The sequence below is a fragment of the Falco naumanni genome, chromosome 4 (assembly GCF_017639655.2).
Source record: "Falco naumanni isolate bFalNau1 chromosome 4, bFalNau1.pat, whole genome shotgun sequence".
Taxonomy (NCBI): domain Eukaryota; kingdom Metazoa; phylum Chordata; class Aves; order Falconiformes; family Falconidae; genus Falco; species Falco naumanni.
This window is the reverse complement of record NC_054057.1, coordinates 78,812,356-78,832,051: the sequence shown is the minus strand read 5'-3', so window position 1 is coordinate 78,832,051 and position 19,696 is coordinate 78,812,356. Positions and strand designations below refer to the sequence as shown.

The following is a 19,696-nucleotide window of genomic DNA, read 5'->3' as shown; positions in this document are numbered from 1 at the left end:
GTGTCCTAACGGAAAAACACCTTCCCTTTGGGGTGGCTCCCTGTAAATAGTAAAACTTGTATCAGCCCTGACAGTACACTGACAGCTCCTGCTGCAGGGAGGAAGGGCTGTAATGTCACCTGGAGTTGGTGGACACTGATAAAAGGGATAGGTTGTGGACAAATCGGATCCAGTCAGTAAAACTTGAGAGATCTGAACCGTGGGGAGATGCTGCCGTGCCATCATTTAGAAAGTGCTCTACTTGACTGTAGAGTTAACTGCATTTTGGAGGGGTCGGCCCTATTGAACCAGGAGGGAGTCAGGCCCCACCGCATGTCCCTGAGGACCCACTTGGAGGAGTCAGCATTGGCGGGAGAGCTGTGTACTTAACTGGCACAGGCTGTCGCTGGAAGAAATCCTGGATAGAAGACGCGTGGTGACACTGCACAGTGTCACGGAGCTGTCTGTGGGAGACTGCTGGGAGCCTGTGCCCCATGCCGGCATGGCTGTTGGGTGCTGTACGGCTGCTGTGCCAGCTCTGAGTGCCCTGTGCCCCTTCTAACTGGAAAATTCCATAGCAGCACAACCCCTCCGCTCGGTGAGCTGGGACCATCGCCTTCCCTTCACGGTACTGAGTAGCTACGCTGCTCGCTGCCCGTAACGTGTCAGCGGATGCGTTGGGAATCCCTGCAGTGGTGCTCTGTCTTGCAAAAAAAGATTTAAAAAATTAGAAATGGGAGGGGGGAAAGGGAAGCCCAGCGCACTGCGGGACGGCCGCGGCGGTACCAGCCCTGCCTGCCGCCTCGGGGTCGGTGGGTGGCTGGCTGGGGGTTTGCTGCCCTCCGGGGCAACCCGGTGTCCGGCAGTGGCCCCGCCGGCGCGGCCGAAGCGTTCCGGTTGCTATAGGAACGGGCAGCCGCGTCGCCCCGGAAGTGCGCCACGCGGCTCCCGGCCAATGGGGATGACCAGCTGTAGCGCGCGGCGCCTGCCGACTGGGACTCCAAGTCTCGCGAGATCTGGCGGGGCGCCGCGCGCCACCACGCGCCCGTGGCCCTCCCATAATCCCGCGCGGGCGCCGGGTCTCTTCCTTTTCCGCCATCTTGCTGCACCGGTGAGTGCAGGCTGCCGCCAGGTGCCGGCGGCCATCCGCCGCCTCCTGGCCCCATCTGAGCCCCGCGGCCGCCGCTGCCCGCCTCGCCGGGGCCGCGGGGGTGCGCCCGCCCGGCCCGGCCCGTTTTGAGCCGCCGGTGTCTGCCCGAGCGCTCTCTGGAGCTTCCAGAGTGGCGGGTGGGGGGCAGCGCCCTCCTGCCGATGGCGCCGCTCCCCGCGGAGATGCGGGGCGGGGGCCGAGGGCGGGGGCTGGCGCGGCAGCCGGGCCCGGGCCGCTGCCCTGGGGGGCTGGGTTGGGCAGGGCTCGGGGGCATCGTGCCACGGAGGCGGCGGGCTGCGGGGAGCGAGGGTCGTGCGGCGCTGCCTGCCAGGAGGTAGCGGGGGGCGGGGGGCTGGGCCCCGGGGGAGGGGACGGGGCCTGGCCGCGCTTGCCCGGCGGCCTCGGGCTCCGTCGGGAAAGGCCTCATGTGCCGCGGGACCGGGGCGGCTCGCAGCGGCGCTGTCCCGGCCCGGGAGCCCTCCGTGGGCGGCGGTGGCGGTGCCCCGGCCCCGCTAGTGAGCGGGGTGACAGTGCCAGCCGGGTTACACCGTGCCCTAGGCCGGGAACCCATGTCAGTACGACGAGAACGCAGGAGCTGGTGCCCTGTTCCCTTTTCAGAGTGCTGTGTCGTGCGTGCATTCGGCACTTCTCTTGCAGCTAGGCGAGCCGAGCTCAAATCTCTTATGTAGATGCATCTATGACATTTAACACCATGTACGACCCGGTTTTTGAACAGGGCTGCTCTCTTTGTTAGCCTAAAATTGTTTTTTGAGGCTTAACATAACTTTCTGTCGATCTTGGATCTTTTAAGACTAAAACTAGTCTTAAAAAAAGCGGAGTGCTCGGTATTTCTGTGCCGAAAAGCTGATGTTCGTAACTGCCTCTTGTCTTCCCTGCAGGCACCATGGTGCGCATGAATGTTCTAGCCGATGCGCTCAAAAGCATCAACAATGCAGAGAAACGTGGGAAACGCCAAGTTCTCATTAGGCCGTGCTCCAAAGTAATCGTCCGTTTTTTAACTGTGATGATGAAGCACGGTAAGTCTTGAGTGCACAGCACTGACTTGTTTTTCTCAGTTCATGGTTTCTGTGGATGCTGTTATGTTTAGGTGCTTTTTGGCTAAAAGTAAATTGAGGTGCTCGAGTTAGTCTTGTACATCGTGGTTAATTGAGTTGTATTACCGTAGCTAAGCATACATATTTGATGTGTCTGTTTGCTCGTCTTCTATAGGTTACATTGGTGAATTTGAGATAATTGATGATCACAGAGCTGGGAAGATTGTTGTCAATCTCACAGGCAGACTCAACAAGGTAGGATTTGTTTTCCTGAACTCAGTTCTCTAGGACGGTGTTTAAATTAGACCTTCCCCCCCGCCCCCGCCTTGTTTGCTCCAGTTTGGAAAGAATTACTTGTAAGGAAGGTGGTATTTATTGTACGACTCTCACTCATGGGTATTATCAGTGGTTATCAAATGCTTGTTAATTTTTCTAGATCCATGATGGTATGGTTGACTGGGTAAATTTCTTTTAAACTCTGAATATGTAAGACACATTTTCAGGGAAGTCTGCTTGCAAGTGCTGTGTGTTTCTCTCTCTTTAAAGGCTTTCTGGTTACCTAGCGATTTCTCAGTTTCTTTGATGTTTAAGCTATCTAGAAGACTTGTCTTAAGAGATAGGCACTGAGTTGCTTTCCACTTGATGGTTAATACCTGTAAATGTTGAGAAGACAAGCGTTTCTCCAGCTGCTAGATGGGCTTTTCTTGCAGGTGAGGGAAAGTTGAATGTTAATTAGTGCTTTTTAAGTTCCTGGGGCATATGAAGTATTCATGTATGTTGGATTTTTTAAAAATGCTTTTGTCTCAAAATCTTGAGCTATCTGGTTCTGTGATGACTTGCTGTGCGTTATTGTTTCCAATTAAGCTATTCAAATCAGAGGTGGCTCTTTACTAAAGAAATGAAACAATTACTTGGTCAAAATACATTGGGGGCTATGTCTGCAATGAACAAGTACTGCAGCTGAAAATTACTGGAGTGTAGTAGGCGGAGAATTCCAACACCATCTAAATTACTAGTGTCAATGTGTTCGTAATAAAAATAATATACGTCAGGTTTGAGTACAGTGTTCCTTGAACTCTTCCAGCATGCTTTTGTAAAAGATCTTCCAGAGTGTAGCTGGATCGAACGTTTCTCTCAATAGTTGCAACAAGCTAAGAGTTGTTTGATTCAGAAAAATGCCCATCAGTGCAGGAATTTGTGTTTCTGTTTTGCTCTTGGGTATTAATTAAAATATTTTGAGCTAGTGAGGTAACTCGAGGTGATAGCGGTGGTCATAGTAAGTAATATGATTAACTTGAGAACTTTGCTAACTTTTAGGAATGTTAATTTCCCCCTTTTTAAAATCTGCAGGTATTTTTTGCCATCTATGTATGATGATTAGAAGTAGAATATCCCTGAGTAATTGAAGGATTTTTGATAATATAGGATGCTTAATAATCTTTAGTGGTTCATAGTGTGCTTTTGTGCTCTCCCAGGTCTAGCCATTAATTTGTTAGTTAAGCTTCAGCAGCAGTGTAAGTCGCTATTTAAGCGAGGAGGAGGAGGAGGAGGCAAGGCTAAGAAAATAATAGCTGAATAGCTGTGTGAGAGGCTCAACGTACATGAGAGGAAGCACTGTTTCATGTTACGGGTAATGGAGCATGCTTCTTCGTACTCTAATCTTTTGCTGCCAAAAATATTTTTAATTGCAGTTGTTAAATTCCTTCATCCAGTGAACTGGAATGACAAATGTGCAAATCCAGTTTATAAAGTTCTTCAGTTTGTAATGGAATTTTGTTTTATAGTGTGGTGTAATCAGTCCCAGATTTGACGTTCAGCTGAAGGATTTGGAAAAGTGGCAGAACAACCTGCTGCCTTCACGTCAGTTTGGGTAAGTATGGAAACACATCTGTGTTGTATGTAAAAACGTGGGATTTTTTATTATGCTTTCATATTGCTTGAGTTACAAGTTGCCTGACACCTTTTCTCTCATCAGTCTGGAGGTAGATACCGGTCTAAAAATCCATCTTCCATATAAATGCTCTTTTTAACCAGTTTTAAAGGGGCACTGCTAAGCAAGCACGTGATTTTGCTTGGCTTTGGTAAATCCTCATTTCACCTTTTCTCTTTTCTCTTACTGGTTTTAATTTTATTAGTGGCCGTTTTTAGGGGAAGGAATCATGAAAGTTACAAGGCTGATGGAACTAGGTTGTACTACTTCAAATTAAACTTCTTGATAGTGTATAAATTGATTAGATAATAAGTGGTGAGAGACTCGGAGCCCCTGTTAAACAAACCTCTGTAACACAGAAAATCGTACTATTTTGTGGTATTTTTTTCCTTCACAAAATTCACTGAGTCAAGAGTAATAAATCTCAGTGCACCAGGATGACAGGACTGGAAGAGCCTTCAGGGGCTCAGCCGGTCTGTCCTGTCAAAGGCAGGATTAACAGTTGGTTGTCACTTCTGTTCTTAAAGCTCCAGAGATAAGCCTCTTGCTGTAGCTGTACCTGTATGGCTTACTAGCGTGTGTTGTCACACTGAGATTTTTGAGAGTATTTATAGAGTGGTGGGAGAAGAGGTTCTCAGACCTGAAGCTGTGCGGATGAAGTATGCTGATAATCCTGGTGCTGGCATTAGCAATGACGAAGGCTGATTCAGTTGTCAGTCCAGATCCAGATACTCATCTGCATCAGTGCACAGTGCTCAAAACAGAGAGACAAAGTGTGGGGAGCTGAGGAGCTGTCTGGCACCATGGCAACTCTGCCTGCTCTAAGGAAAAATGTCTGCTTAAAATAGAAGCAGGCTTTGTCTAGAAACGATAGAGTTGCTACTGTGCAACAGCAGAACTGACTTTACAGGGCGAATGCGCAAGAAAACTTCTTGTTGAGACTTAAGCAGATATTTGGAGAGCAGAAGCCTGTAAATGTCCTTTGAGTGCTGCAGAGTTGTACTTCAGAGGAGTTTCTTTTTTGTTGTCTGGTGGTGGGCCTAACGGAAGTAAGATCGGGTTCTTCCAGAAACTAATCTTACTGTTGTAACACAGAAATGAAGTTTGTGCTGTCAACGCTGCACGAGCACGGAATGAAACAAGAAACTGAACGTTTGTTGTTTCTTAACAGGTACATTGTACTGACAACCTCAGCTGGCATCATGGACCATGAAGAGGCTAGGCGAAAACACACAGGAGGCAAAATCCTGGGATTCTTTTTCTAAAACTTGTAAAAAAAGAGGATACTAATAAATTGTTCAAATGGACTCTGGTGTTTCCAGTCGGTATTTTAATGACTTCAAACACTACCTGCTGGTAGTGCTTGTAACAACTCTTCAATAGCATGCAAGTTCCAACTTCAAGTGACGTTCTGGTTCCCCATCATCCCTGGTCACAGCTTTTATTTCTGTTAATGATATTACATACTTTTGATAGCTGCCACTTGAGTGACAGTTACCGGTTGCTATACAGAACAACTTCAGCAGGGGAACTGTCACGTTAAACTACATGTTAAACAGTGAGATTGTCTCATAGGTGTTGGATGAGTGTGTCTCCATAGTTACATATATGTGATATAGTTTCACCTTTTGGCTAAATAATAGAAGATGCCTTGCCAGAAATTTGTTTCCTGTTCAAGGTTTAAAAAGTGATGAGATGTGGGATTGTGGAATAATTAAGATGGTTGAAGTTTGATTTCGGATCACAAACTTGTTCCGCATCTTGTAGTGTAAGGAGTAACTGAGGTAGAGGTGTGAATGTTTTTTCTTGCTTTTTCTTCAAATTTCTACTTCGGCATTCATTTGAAACATTTTGGGTAGGGTAGTTGCTGTGCAGCTGCTTTGCATGTTGCCGTGAAGGTACAACTGGGATTTCCTTTGAAGTTTTTGGAGCTAGGAGGTAAGGATATCTGAACTTGCAGGCAATGGACTGTTCAGTGTTGAAGGAGTTGTTGGTCTTTGTTTCAGGTGTCTGATGCATAACAGCATAATGTACGTGATAAAGAAAAACCAAGAAAATTCTTTCAAAGCAGTACACAGAGCAGGTAACTACAGCTGAGGAGGTAAGCTTCTGGGCTGATGGCATTGTCCTTTTGCCAGCTGTTGGAAATCCTTTGCCTTATTTCACTTTGTTGGGAGTCTTTATTAGGAAGGAGCCTATTGAAGGGTAGCAAGCCTGTTTCAACATGCTGCAAAACAGCTGTTGAGTTTGTGGTTCTCCTGATACAGATGGAAACAATGTCCCTTCTTGGCGATATGTCCTGATACTTGATACCTACAGTTGCTTGAGATCAAGTATTGTGCCTTGTAGGTGGTACTTCACAAAGCTTTTCAAAGAGCCTTGGGATGGGAGTGACCATCATCAGGCACGGAGTCTTCAAACTCTAACCTGTTTTGGTTCAGTCTGTCACTGTTTATGGAGAAAAGAAGGTGATCCTGCAAAGCAAAGAGGTTTTAACTGTGTAGACAGGCAGCACAATCTCCCCTGAGGTGGTGGCTCTCCTGTGAGGAACAAGAAGCAACAGAGCTGTGAAAGACTGCTTACAGCAAGTGTTCTGATGGTGGACCACTAGCGTCCTGTAACAGACTTGCAGCTTGACTGAGAAGAACAGGAATAATAAAAAATCAGGCTAGTTTACCTGTTTTGTCTCAGTCTATGCTGGTTAAGTCACAAAGTGTGGATTGCAGATGGCATCAAAACATTCAAATGTGATCAGATCAGTGTGTTCTCTGATTTGAAACAAATTTGCTCAGCTGAAGATAAAGATCTGTACCTTGAATTACAAAGAGCAGTTACAAAGTCAAAAGAAGTCTGCCTTGACCCCTTTTTATTGTCAAGTCCAGCTATTTTCTTCAGGTCTTTTTTTCTATGCTTAATGGAGATAATTTTGCAGTACTAAGTATTGATACACACACAAGCTTTTGTATTTCTTGCTCAGAGTAACCGTGAGGATCATGTCAAGATTCCACTGATCCTTTTTATAAAAGCTGGGATTTATCAGTCCAGAATAGAAAACATGTTTCTGATACCTGGTGGAAGAAGGTCAGTGACACTAAGGCTTTCTTCAGATGAATGTACTATGGCTTTGAGTTCCCTGCTAGTTTGACGTTACTGTTTTAAACCAGTTTTATACAGCGCGCACACCAGTTTTTCTGAACCAGTTTACCTGTGTATGTCCTTTACTACCACAGAGACGTCTGAAGTAGCAGAATTAATGATATGCTATGTTGATGGACCAGTGGGGAGTAAGCCATTAGTGTATTTCACAAGCCAGCCCAGTGACTTTTGTAGAATTACTAAATGGAAATTAGATCTCCAGTGTAAAAAGAATGACTTGGAGAGACGCATACATCAGCAGATGTACCTTCTCTGTGATGTGTCTTAACGAATGAACCTACACACAAGGCTTACCGCTTGTGGAGGCTGATGTGGCTGATCCGAGTTCTTGAGATTATCTCTGAGCTTGCGTCTCACTGATGAGAGCTTTACTCCTGGGCAGTTGCTGCTGGCTGAAACCCAAGGAATTTCTGAAGTGGGACTTCAGAGCTGACAGGCAGGACTATGACACACCCTGCAACACATCTGCTTTAAATGGGTTTGTAGAAATTCTTAGGCGTGTTTAAAATCAGAAAGTGGTTTTGCTTTTTTAAGCCTCAGTGATGCTTTGTGAGCTGAGGACGTACGCCTGGGGAAAGCAGTTTGTAGTTAAAAGTTAACGATCATTTTGGGTAATGCAAAGATTAGTAGGGGGAGGTGAGAGGGAAGGAAGCACAAAGCTGAAAGTGCAGTATGGGTTGCAACTGGCAATCAAGGTGAAGTGTTAGTTTAGAGAAGGTGTTTGGTACCTGTGGAGCAGAGGGTGACATTAGTGATGGAGTCATCCCCTGTGGGACAGAGCCAGTTGACCTTCATGTGTAGAAAACAGAGGGTGGGCGATGTGCACAGGAAGCGCCTGTGCTGCAAACCCCTGAATTGCCAAGGTTTACCCCTGGTGCTGCCCTGGGCACCCTGCAGTCTGATGCTGAATGAGTCTGGAAGTGATTGTGTCACCTCCACACCCTTCTAGATGTAGAGAGAAGTCTTGGCCTTTTGGCTGGAGGTCTGCTTCTCCTTGCTGAGACAAACCCCAATGCCTCGCTCCGTGTGAGCACAGCTGCTGGCCCGGCTGTTGTGCCGTGGAGAGGCTGGTCATGTTATGGTATGGATAGCATATGGTGATGTATTGCCTGTAGGCCCCTGCTCAGCTGATCACAAGAAGGTAAGCATCAGTAGTCCCAGTCACAGGTGGTAAAATGGGGTCAGAACTTAATTTGAGTTGTGAAAATTACTTATGAAGTCGAAAGTAGCTGGGAGCGGGTTGGTGCCCGTCTGCGGGGTGCAGCCTGGTCTCACTGCTGTCACAATACGTGATTGGCATTTCCGGATGCCGATTGCCATTGCTTCTTTATAAACAGGATAAAACATGTTCAAACCGCCTGCCGTCTGTTAAGAGAAATACCTATTTACTGTTGCAGTGGGAAGTTGTCAACAGATGGCAGCATCCGACTTCGAATGGCTGGAGGCTGAGGGGCTCTGTGTGAGGAGGCTTCCTGTTGCTGCTGGTCTCCCTGCTCCTCCTGCAGAGCTAAATGTCCTGGCTTCTCCTGCACTCCCGTCCGCAAAGATAATTTTTTTCTGTCTTTGATGCAGTAAGGCCTGATGTAAGTTGGTATGGGAGGTGAGAATAAGTATGGATCTTCAAAATACAACAGGGTAAAAAGGCTGGTGCGTGACAGTAGCTTCACTGGAAACGTGCTTTCCCCTCCTCATCCTTCCGTTTCATTTCTGCCACAGGTAAGTCAGCCAGCTCCGTTTCCCAGAATGGAGCCTGTGTGGTGTTGCTCAAACTCGTGTGCTGATTACTTGCACCAGAAACGAAGGCAGTAATTAAACCTTGATCTCCAGTGTCTGAACAGTTCCCTGAGTGGCTCTTTCACACCTACTGGAGTCTAGATGAAAACCAGCCACAACAGACAAGGACGTGTGTGGCGATGCAGCAGAAAGCAAGGAAAGAGAATGGCTGGAAGTGGTGAGTGAGGCTTTAGAGCTTGCCCCAGCAGATTTGGCACCGAGCAGTCATTTCACAGCAGTGAAAGAATGGGAATTTGTGTGTGACTGGTATGGGGTCCTGACTGCAGGATGTGGGGACAGGGAGCATGGTGGTGGGCATGTCAAGATGTGCAGATGAGGCTGATGGTAGGGGACGGGAGACATCCTTTTTTTTTAAAGGATCTGGGACTGCCAAAGCTGCTATTGTAGGGTTTTTAATTAAAATTACATGCTCTCAAATGACAAGATAGTTTTTGTGTTTTGTCTAATGCTATTTAGCTAATTTAGACTTAAGACTATTGTTCAGTCTTACTGCCAATTAATGCAAATACCAGGCTCTCAGTAAATATCTGGATGGATTTAACACAGTTTAGTCCACAGGACTATTCTGGTAGAGCCAAAGAGTTTCAGAAGCTGGTGGCCTCTGTTATTGCCCAAGCCTCTGATGCTTTCTCTGCTCAAGTGCTGCTATTTTACCTGTGCAGTTCTATTTTAAAAGAGAAATACATATTTTTATCTTTATTTCTGATATTCACCGTCTCCTTGCTCTGGTACATTGTGTCTTGTCTGCCAGCTCATGACCTGGATTAACCTGGTTTTGTTGACAGATATTTTTACAATGAGAAAAGTGCTGACATAGCAAGTGACAAGAATCACTGGGTAAACTTTATTGCTTGGTATGCAAAGGTGCATCTTCTGCTGGGGAAAAAAATAAATTCCATTGACCTTCTGCGCTTCTCAGATGAAGTGAATGAGGATGTATGGAGGCATAAAACCTTCCCCTTAGTTTTGAGTTGATTCAGTCTGGGTTATTATATGAGATATGTAAAAATAACCATAGAAGCACTGGAAACAGAGGAGAACATGTACAAAGAAGTATTGTGGTTCTGGTGAAGGTAAGGAGAATTTTGACCTTTGCTAGGACAACTCGGTGCAATCAGGTGGTCCTGGTGTCCACAGTTACCTAGTGGTTACCCCCAGTTTTGAAAGCTGTCCTGGCATTCTTGGTCTGGCTGTGCTGGGTTTGGCAGCCACCAAGTGATTCCTACTGAGTGTGTGGCTGCTAAATTGACATGTATGTATTTATATAGGGAGTGCAAATTAGGACCTGTATTACCTGGGCACTGATGCACAGGGCAAGCACATCACACTGCGAGGGGAGCCTGGGCACAGCCAAGCGGAGGTGGCAGCCGCTGGGAATTTCACCATCCCAAAAGGGTTACAGCTCTACCAGGACAGGCTGTACTGACTGGTGATCTTTTCTCGTGCAGTACCCAGAATGAAAGGATGGGCAGATACTTGATTAATGACTAAATTACAACCTGGTAAAATGGGATACTTGTGATACGACAGTATTTTAGTCATGCTCGGCCTGTGTAATGCAGGTCTTGGCTGTGTGCTGACTCACCTTGGTGTGCTAGTTTTCCTTAAGCAGAGAAATGGATGTCCTTAATCACCCAGTGTGTGCTCCTGCTGGAGTTTCACTGACTGAAGAAGGGGGAAGGAACACTGCAAGTCAAAAAATATATGTAAAGTAAAAGTGGGGAAAATACTTGTGTCATTAACACAATTGTTCCACCTTCTAAAATGGGAGTTGGGAACTAAGTCCGGGAGAGATACTTTGTTATATTCCCTGGCCTTGGTATAACAAAGACCCCATACCTCATTCCTGTTGAGTTTGATCCCATTCAACTCCTTCTGGGTGAGAGGGAGCAAACAAGAAGAGGAGGGTAAGCTGCTGGTAGAAGCTGCCTTTGCAAGTGCAACAAAGCTGCAACAATTACTCCCAGCAAGCAGCAAGCAAGGTAAACCCCCTTTTGCACACTCTGCTGTGCCAATGGCAAGCCTCAGTCTAACAAGGTTATCAAATTGATGTCTGCTTGCTTCAACAGACTAAATGTAGCTGACTGCTACAACTGCTTTATGTATCCTACAGCCCTGTTCCCCCTCCTTCATGCGCTGGTTGTGACACAGCTGTTGAAGGAAAACCTCTGGGGACATGTCTTTTGTTCTTGGGTTGGCATCAGGGCAATAATCATTGTGCACTTGTAGTTGATCAAATTTTAGTGTCGTGCAACAGCATAATGCAGCAGGATGCTTGAGATCAGCCAGTGAAAACACCCAGCAACCACCACTTACATTTTTTATAGTGGCATAAAACATTGTTAAAGTGGATGTCAAATGGCCTGTAAAAGCAAATGGGTCAGGTACATATTTTAATGAAATGGGTAGCTTGTTCTGCCTGTTCTGGGCTGTAATTTTCCTGATCCTCAGGACACCCCATCTCATCAGTATTGTGACTGAGTTGAGCATAGTGATGCTGTTGGTGCAATTGGGCTGGTGGGATGGATGTGAGCTTTTGCTTTGGGATTAAAAGGGCAGCATTCAAGTTCTAAGTCTAGTTTACTTACATTTTATTGAGGGTTTTGTCTGCTAGTGCTGCACTTAATCATTGCGTATGCATTCCTGTAGCATTGTCTGCTTTTGGACTGGGTTCCCAAGCAGGGTATGTGACCCACCCCAAACTTTCTGTCTGCCAAGGAGGTGCTTTTTGTCACAGTTTGGGGGTAGTGTTGCCTTGAGGGCAAGCCATGGACATGGACTGTGTCCCTGCTACTCTATAATCCATTGCTATTCCCTCTTGAGTCTTCATAATTTATAACTGGGACTTGATTTGTTTCATGTTTCATTAAGTTCATTTATTGTTCCCATTCTGGAAACACACCATGCTGCCCATTCTACAGAAAACTGTTTTTCCAGAACTTGCAATCCCCTGCCTGTGATCTCTAGATGTCTCTCTTGCCCTAATATAAGAAAATAAGAAAAAGGCAGGAGTAGCAAAACACTTGTGATCTTGGACAGAAGCATCTATGTGCAAGACCCCTCCGTCTTCACCTCTCCAGCTGGATTTGAGTGGGATTTGCACCTTCTGTTGTGGGGAAGAAACGTGGCATAACCATTCTTGTTGTCTTCCGCTGATGCAAGTAAATCGTGCTTTCAGCTGGACCAAGCTGTAAGCAGGAAGGAGCAAGGATTATATCTGGGAGCAGAAGGAGAAAAGCAGGTGATGAGTGAGATTAAAAGAAAAGCTGCTGCTGAAACCCACCTCTGGGGTACTTTCCCAGTCTCATTAGCCAAATGGATGGAGCCTAATTGGTGTTTGGTCCACTGTTTTGTGCAGCTTTAAAAAGGAAAATTCAGGAACTTCAATGAGAACTTTAGGGTTTTAGTATCTTTACAAATCAGGCCTTAAGAATAAAAAAAATCGGGGAAAATAAAGAATATTTTTTTTTCCTTTTCTCCCTGTACTTCTGCAATTCACATGGATGCTTGTCTCCTCACTTGCAGTAACATGCCCAGCTGTATTCTTGCATAACAGGATCCTCAACATATGTTCCACAAGTTTGTGTGGGCTGGTAGTTAGTGCTGACCCTCGTTCAGTCCTTGGGATTTATTCCTTAGGGCAGCAATATTAGCCCCTCAGTTGGGCATCTGTGCTCCTCAGATTTGAAACCATTTTTCCCTCACTCCGGCGGGCTGTGGGTCGCAGAGGCCCACGGTGCGTGTGTTTGTGCAGAGACCTGTGTTTGCTGTGATGTGGATGGGTGGGTAGATCTGTCCCTCCTGGGCAGAAGTCAAGGCTTTGCTTGTTTTCCATGATCAGTGGAGGATTTTGGAATCGGTTCTATTTTCAGTTCAATGTGAAAAATGCTATATAAATTTCAGCCCAGGTAGTGGGAGTTTTGGGATTTGGTGTGATGCCTTGCTTACTGTGTTTGTGAAGCATCTTCAGGCGAAAGATGAGATGTGCATCGTAGGACCACTAAATTCATCTGCTGCCTGCCAGGCAGGCATTTGCTTTGGGAGGGAAGCAAAAATCAGGAGACTATTTTTAGCTCTGAAATACTTTTCTGGAATGATGTTCAGTCCTCACCAGCCTTTGATGAGCAGAGATATAATCCCTGAAGGCAACAACCGAAGGTGCCTGGATCCATGCTTAGCTGCTGGCAGCTCCCAGTGTGGCTGTGGAAGTGCTGGGCAGCGCCTGGCACGGCAGCCGCCCCCAGACATCACCGAATGGCAGGCACCAGATGAGGGTGAGACACACACGGGGTGGCAGGAGCTGCAGTACAGGAATGTGTCTGAGCTTGAGTGACTCCAAGCCCATTTTCCCCATGGAGACCCAGTTGTACAGTGTATGGCACGGGGCTGAGAACAGCAGACCCATTGCACATCGGGAGTCAGCCCTGTTACCGTGCCCAGGTACAAGAATCCATCTTGCAAATTGGCAAAATATGAACCCAGTTGTGGTAGGTGACGGCTCCAGAAATAGAAAGGTGCAGTAATAGCAGATAACACTCCCTGATAGCTGAAATAAAAATAATTAAACTGTACAAAAGTGTACTTTAATTGCAAACTCTCTCCTGTCTGCTAAAATCACTAGAAATAAAGGTCTCCTCTTTAGTGATGAGCAGTTCCAGGCAGAACAGACGTGATGGGGAAACATGTTTGGAATAAATACTGATGTGAATGACACTTATTAGCTACAGTGTGGCATATTTATTTCCCTGTAGTTAGCATAATAGCACAGCTTGAAACGAGAAGGGTTCTTTACTCATGCCTGTGTGTGTGTGTGCACGTAAAAATAACGACGTTGTTATGGGCAGAATGCAGATGATTTTCCTGTCTCTGCAATTGGCACTGATGTTTGGATGGCATCATTTGTGGTGGGAGATGAGTGAGTGGCCGAAGCACTGCTGTGCTTTGCGAAAACATTCTGTGCCTTGTGTCAAACAGGAGACGACTGAAACAGCAGCACAAAAGGCCAGCTCCTCTCCCCCGTCTCCTGACAGTTGCCTGTCCATGGTGGCTCTGCTCTGCTTTTGGGTGCTGCGGAGCTCCTGCAAGGGCAAGTCACCCCTCACCAGCCCCTGGGACTCCTGGTCACAGCCAAGAGCCTTAACTTGAGCTGTGGCTGGAGTGGGAGGGGAGTGGAAACATCCTGCTTATCTCACAGGAATTTAATTACAGACCTGTGGGTGACTGGGTGAAAGCTTTATTGTCTTCTGAGGAGCTGGGTGCTCCAAGTGAAGATTGGCAATGGAGATAAGGTTGCTTGCTTGAATTGTGCAGGTTACCCACCTTTCTGCTTATGGGAACCCGCTTGTCTTATTCTTGTCTTGCTTTTCTGTGCTCATGTCCTTTCAGGTGCCCTTGTACCTGGCGCTCTTAGCTGGGAGCAGGGTTGGAGGCTCTGCAGGGAGGTGTTTGTTGCTTGCTTGCCCAGAGCCCGCTCCGTCACGCTGGCCGTCAGGGTCTGGCAGTCCCACTGCTGCCCTGCTCCTTCTGGTTTTGTGGGTTTGGAGTTTCTTGCCCTTAGAACCTGCAGTAATTTTAAAATCACTGACCAGCTCAGTGAGGGCTTCCCACTATATGATTGATATTTCATCCCCAGTTTTCTGGAGCGAGGAAAAGCTTTGCCGTGGGTCTGGGTGTTGGGCAGACACTGGCTGCCCACTGGCATGGGCGAAGGACCCCCTCGCAGCAGCTTCAGGACGAATGTCTTAGCACTCGAGTGGCTCAGCAGGCATCATCTTTGAATTGTTGCTTTGCATCAGCAAGTAAGATTTCCCAGCTCCTCTGCGCACATTTTAATGTAAGTATGTGTGGAAATGGACAACCTTGGACCTTTATCATACTGTTCAAACTTTGAGTGAAACTGGCTGGTGGATTGCAGAGCTGTGTGGGGAAGGGATGACAATGAGGTAGACAAATGAAGTGAATGTCTGAGCTCTGATTCCTTAAGAAAAATTGTGAGGCATTTCGAGTGAGGAGCCAAGAGGTTCTCAGGTCAGCTGTGAATGCCAAGTACTGTCTCAGGAGCTGTCTTGGAAGCCTTTTTTCTGAGGGAAATAATTATACTGTGGCAAAAGTATTGACTTGCAAGGTATTTGCCTGCCGTATTGGTACTGTAGTCTTCCATTGCTGAAATGTAAGATGAAAAACCTTAAGATGTATGCTTGGGAGTAACAAACTTTCTGTTCTTCCTAAGTTCATTTGATTGAGTGGTTGATTCAGAAATACCATAAAAGTGCCAGGACATAGCTTGAAATGTCTCGTTACCAGGTGTCAGGCTGCTTATAACTTTCACTCAGAGGTTGCTGAGGGTTTTGTGGTTTTTTTCCTATTGGTCATCTAATGAAAATGCCAAAGGGGGAAAAAAACTATTACAAAAAATAGAAAATGCTGCTCTGATTGAAAATAAAAATGCTGAACCAGCAGTGGCTTTCAGTAGCATTTGCTCTGTTGTATTGCCCTGACTGTATATTATTTCACAAGCCTATGGGATGTTGTATGGTGTGAGGGTCTCCTGCCTGCTGGTTTTGGGCATGTGGGAGGTATTGCAGAGCTGAGAGCTGAGCAGGTAGCATATGTCAATAGAGGGACCTGACAAGTAGGCAGGGAGGAAAAAACTCATGCTGCTGTTACAGCACTACTTAGCTGAAGTCAGACAAGTGTCCCCTGTAGGGTATGGCCAGCATGGCTAGCTGAGGGGCCAAGGACCTTGTTGGACCTTTTGTGGCTGCTGGTGACCTGTGACAGTGCGGGGACACTTTTGCTGCTCTTGCCTTCTCTTACAGGGTTGTCTGCCCCTCTAGCTTTGGGTGCTACTGCAGTAAGTGATACGAGAGAGCTCATGGCATCGCCAGGTCCTATGTACTACGTGTGTAGGACCAACAAGGCTGCTGCGGACCTGTGAAAGGTGGCTGAAGCAGCTGAGAACTGGTGGTCCAAAGCATGAGCAGGCAGCAACAGTGCTGGGACGGAAATGTGAGGAAAGCTATCGCAGAGTACTGCTGGAGAGGCTGGGGAGGGCATATCTCCTCTGCCTGACAGGAGGAGGAAGGTGCTTCTCTGAAGACCTTGGTCGTGGTTGGAGGTTCATGTGGCATCTTCAGAAGCCTCCTGTCATGGAGAAGATGATGCTGTAGAAGGACAGTCTTGGCCAGGTCCAGCTTGTACTGACTTTAGGTGGCATCAGGATCTGTCTTTAGTCTCAGACTTCAGCACTTCTTCCCTTGTGCCTGGGCATCTCCCAGTGCCGGCAGCAGAAGTGGTAGTTTGAGGATCTCCACGGCATGCTGGAGAACGTGCTGTTGAGGGTGGAGGTGTCACAGCTTGTGTAGCAGCAACTGAATGTGTTGGCTGCTGGGAAGCCTCTGATCCTGTTGCTGTCTCTCAGCCTTGCCCTGGCACAGGCTGTGGTATGCAGAGGTGCTTGAAGACACTGTGGTACCACCATGGGAGGTCACGGTGCCCCAGAGCAGCCTGCATTTGTGGGAGGCTTCTATGGCCCTCTTCAAGGTTCAACTGATTGCTTCTTTGAGCCTGCCAGAGGCTGCAGTCCCCTCCTTACAGTGATGCTGGCACTCTCCGCAGCAGGGAAAGGGAAACTTGGAGACGTGGCAACTAATTTGCAAATAATAAAACACTTAAAGCTATACGAAAAGCATCTTGCATGGAAAATCAGACAGGGCAGGAAAACAAGCACTTACCATCAACATAATGCAGCTGAAATTTCTTTCTTGGAGATAATCATCTCTGACTCCAGCAGTAAAAATAAAGGACAAAAGCTGGAAGAAGCCAGAAAGCACAGTCGTGGGAGTGAATCTTGGTGAAATGAAAATTAAAAACACAATGAAAGGCATAGAATTGCCTTAAGTAAAAACAGAGCTGTCTGCCTAGAACAACAACTGAGATTATATGGGAAGCACACAGGGGTATGGGGAACTGGGCTGAGCGTGGGGCTGCAGTGAGGCTCGTGCTGTGCCAGCGCTGAGCTGGGAAGGAAGGGGGGAATGAGCCCCTGCCTAGACTTGAGAAAGATCCAGATTTCAGGCAGCCTGGGAGACATTCAGGTCCTTGCTTTTAGCACCCAGTCTGAAGGATAAAGTAGTTTATGGTCTGTCTGAAGGATAATGGCTGATCCTGGCCAGTGCCTGCTCCTGCCTGGTGAAGCTCATCCCCGAGTTGCTGACCTTTGATGGGCAGTGTGTGCTGAACTGGCTTTCCTCAGCGAACCTCACTGAAGTTCATGTTTAAAGGTCTGTGCAAGTCAGTCTTCATCCAAAGCTCAAACAATTGAAGGGAAGATTTCCACTGGCACAGATCCAAACCCCACCAGGCTGTGAACGCTCTGAGAGGCAGTGCTGCCAGCTGAACCAACTTGGGAGCAGCCCATGGAGTTTGGTATTGTCCCTGCTATGTGGGAGCACAGTCTCATGCAAATCAGAGCCACAAAACCAGGCTCTAAATGTTGTTTCCCACTTCAGGTTTTAAACTGTCATTTGGAGGCCTTCACTTAAAAATTGGTGTCACTTTTTAAGTGTTACAAGAGATGCACAGCCTCATATCGAAAGGATGCCAATGTATCGTGCGAATACCTATGTCTTATGAATATTTCAGGCTGACCTTGATGGACTTGTTACGCTGAGTGTCCTGAAAATCAAAATGCTTGATGAATTATCTGCTGTTTTGCACAACACCAAGAAAGCACCTGGGACCCTTTTGCTCCCCATAGACAGTGGTGCACAGAGGCTTATGCAACTTTCCTGCTCTGCTGGTGGCTGCTCCCTTCCAGAGCTGGCATAGTATTTTTAGATGCAAAGGAGAAGTGTCTCCTAACTATGCTAATCACATTTACAAAGCTTCAGCTGGTATTAAAATGATTTCAACCTTTGCCTGAATTCACATGCTTTTGTTTGTTGCCTTTTGTATGGTCTGCCTATTTTCTACCAAAAATAGGTAGAGCTCTATTTTCTACCTAAAATTAGACTCTGCCTATTTTCTACCAAAACCACAGTTTGGGAGCTGCCATACAACAAAGGATGTTTTTATCCTTTTTGAAGATCTTTTGAGTTATCCTTGGCCCCAGCTATCTGAAATACAGACTCATGCACATATATTCTCTCTGCAGGCAAGGAACGGAGGCAGGAACAGACTTTACAGCTGTGGTTCTCAAATTTTATTAGTCAAAGGGCTGCCTGACCTTCAGGGGAAAAAAAAATATATATATCTGGGAGCCATCATATCTGATGCTGCCACCTTGGTGTTCATTTATGGCCAAATAACTTCTTTATAGGATATTTTTTATTAGCTTTGCTTCCATTTTTTGTTTACTTGCTTGCCTGGATGGGATTGTGCTCAGTAAATGTCTTTGTCTCTCCTCATGTGTTGCTGTCTGGTGCCTCACATGGCACCCTCGGGCCTTCACTGGCCACGGGCCTGCAGCCTGCCTGGCCTCTGCCCTTCTGCAGGTGCTGTGGTGGAATTAAGTCTTTTTCTTAGGAAAAAGATGCTGCATACTTAGCCCAGCCTGCCGTCTGATGTTGAGGAAGTGCTCCCATGCTCAGTCCCTTGCAGAAAAAGCTCACCGTGTACTTAGGTGAGTGAGGGATGCAACAAGGGCATGGCAGGGCCTTCGCTGAGGGGAGCGGGGCAGGGCCCTGCTGGCGGGGCTCGCTGGTGCTGAGGGGCCTGGGGCAGACCCGGCTGGGTTTCACTGGTGTTTCTGGAGCCAGGGTGCCGCTGGTGAGGGCTGGCGGCTGCGGCGGGCTGGGCTCCTCTCCCTGCAGAGGCGGGTGGCATTGTGGGGATCCCTGCACAGGAACTGGTGCTTCCAAAGCCAGGCCTTTTGGTGGCAAAGCGGCATCTGCATTTGCGGTGCCCAAAGGCAAGGCTGCTGCCCTCCTGCGCCATTCCGGGCTGTGGGCGCTGGGCCTCGCTCCTGGGCATTTGGGGATCCCTCCCCTTGCCAAGCTGCTCTCCCGGTGCCCTGTCCTAGCCTGTGGCCTCAGAGAGGGCCCAGGCACATGTGTACTTCCCGACGTGGCACCTGGACTAGGGGCTCTGCTCATCCCTCGGTCCCCCTCCAAAAGCAGTCGGCTGTGGGATTTTGCGACGTGACGCGTGTGAGAAGGGAGCGGCCACCTGAGGTACGTGCAGCACAAGCACCAGCAAGTGTCATGTCGATGCCCTACGTTCTTGTTGCCCCATTTCCGAGTGCACCCCACTGGCTCATTTCTCCCTCATTCAGCCCAGCAATCACTGTCAGACTTGGAGTTTCAGAATCTCATGTCTCCTGAAAGAGGCTGGGCTACTGGCACAGCTCAGCTCCTGGCCCACTGAGCCCTTTAAAAGCCACACGGCTGCCAGTATGCCAGGGATGGGGCGGCTCTGGGGAGGGCAGGGCTGTGGGGGTCAGGGCTGTGGTGGGCTGACCTTGGCTGGACACCAGGTGCCCACCAAGCTGCTCTATCACTCCCCTCCTCAGCAGAACAGTGGCAGGGGCAGGGTGGCGGGGAGGATAAGGTAAAAAACCCCACCCTGTGGGTCGAGATAAAGGCAGTTTAATGAAGCAATAGCAAAGGCCATGCACAGAAGCAAAGGAAAACA

The 19,696-nt window shown here is 47.5% G+C and overlaps 1 protein-coding gene across 1 annotated transcript; it reads left to right on the top strand.

Annotated features, from left to right (window-relative positions):
• The first annotated feature begins 991 nt into the window (after positions 1–991).
• Positions 992–5,421, top strand: RPS15A (ribosomal protein S15a). The gene is made up of 5 exons (XM_040592247.1): positions 992–1,090; positions 2,029–2,166; positions 2,360–2,439; positions 3,969–4,054; positions 5,286–5,421. The coding sequence occupies exons 2-5, from the start codon at positions 2,034–2,036 to the stop codon at positions 5,377–5,379; spliced, it is 393 nt and encodes a 130-aa protein (XP_040448181.1). The 5' UTR covers positions 992–1,090; positions 2,029–2,033; the 3' UTR covers positions 5,380–5,421.
• Positions 5,422–19,696: the final 14,275 nt, after the last annotated feature.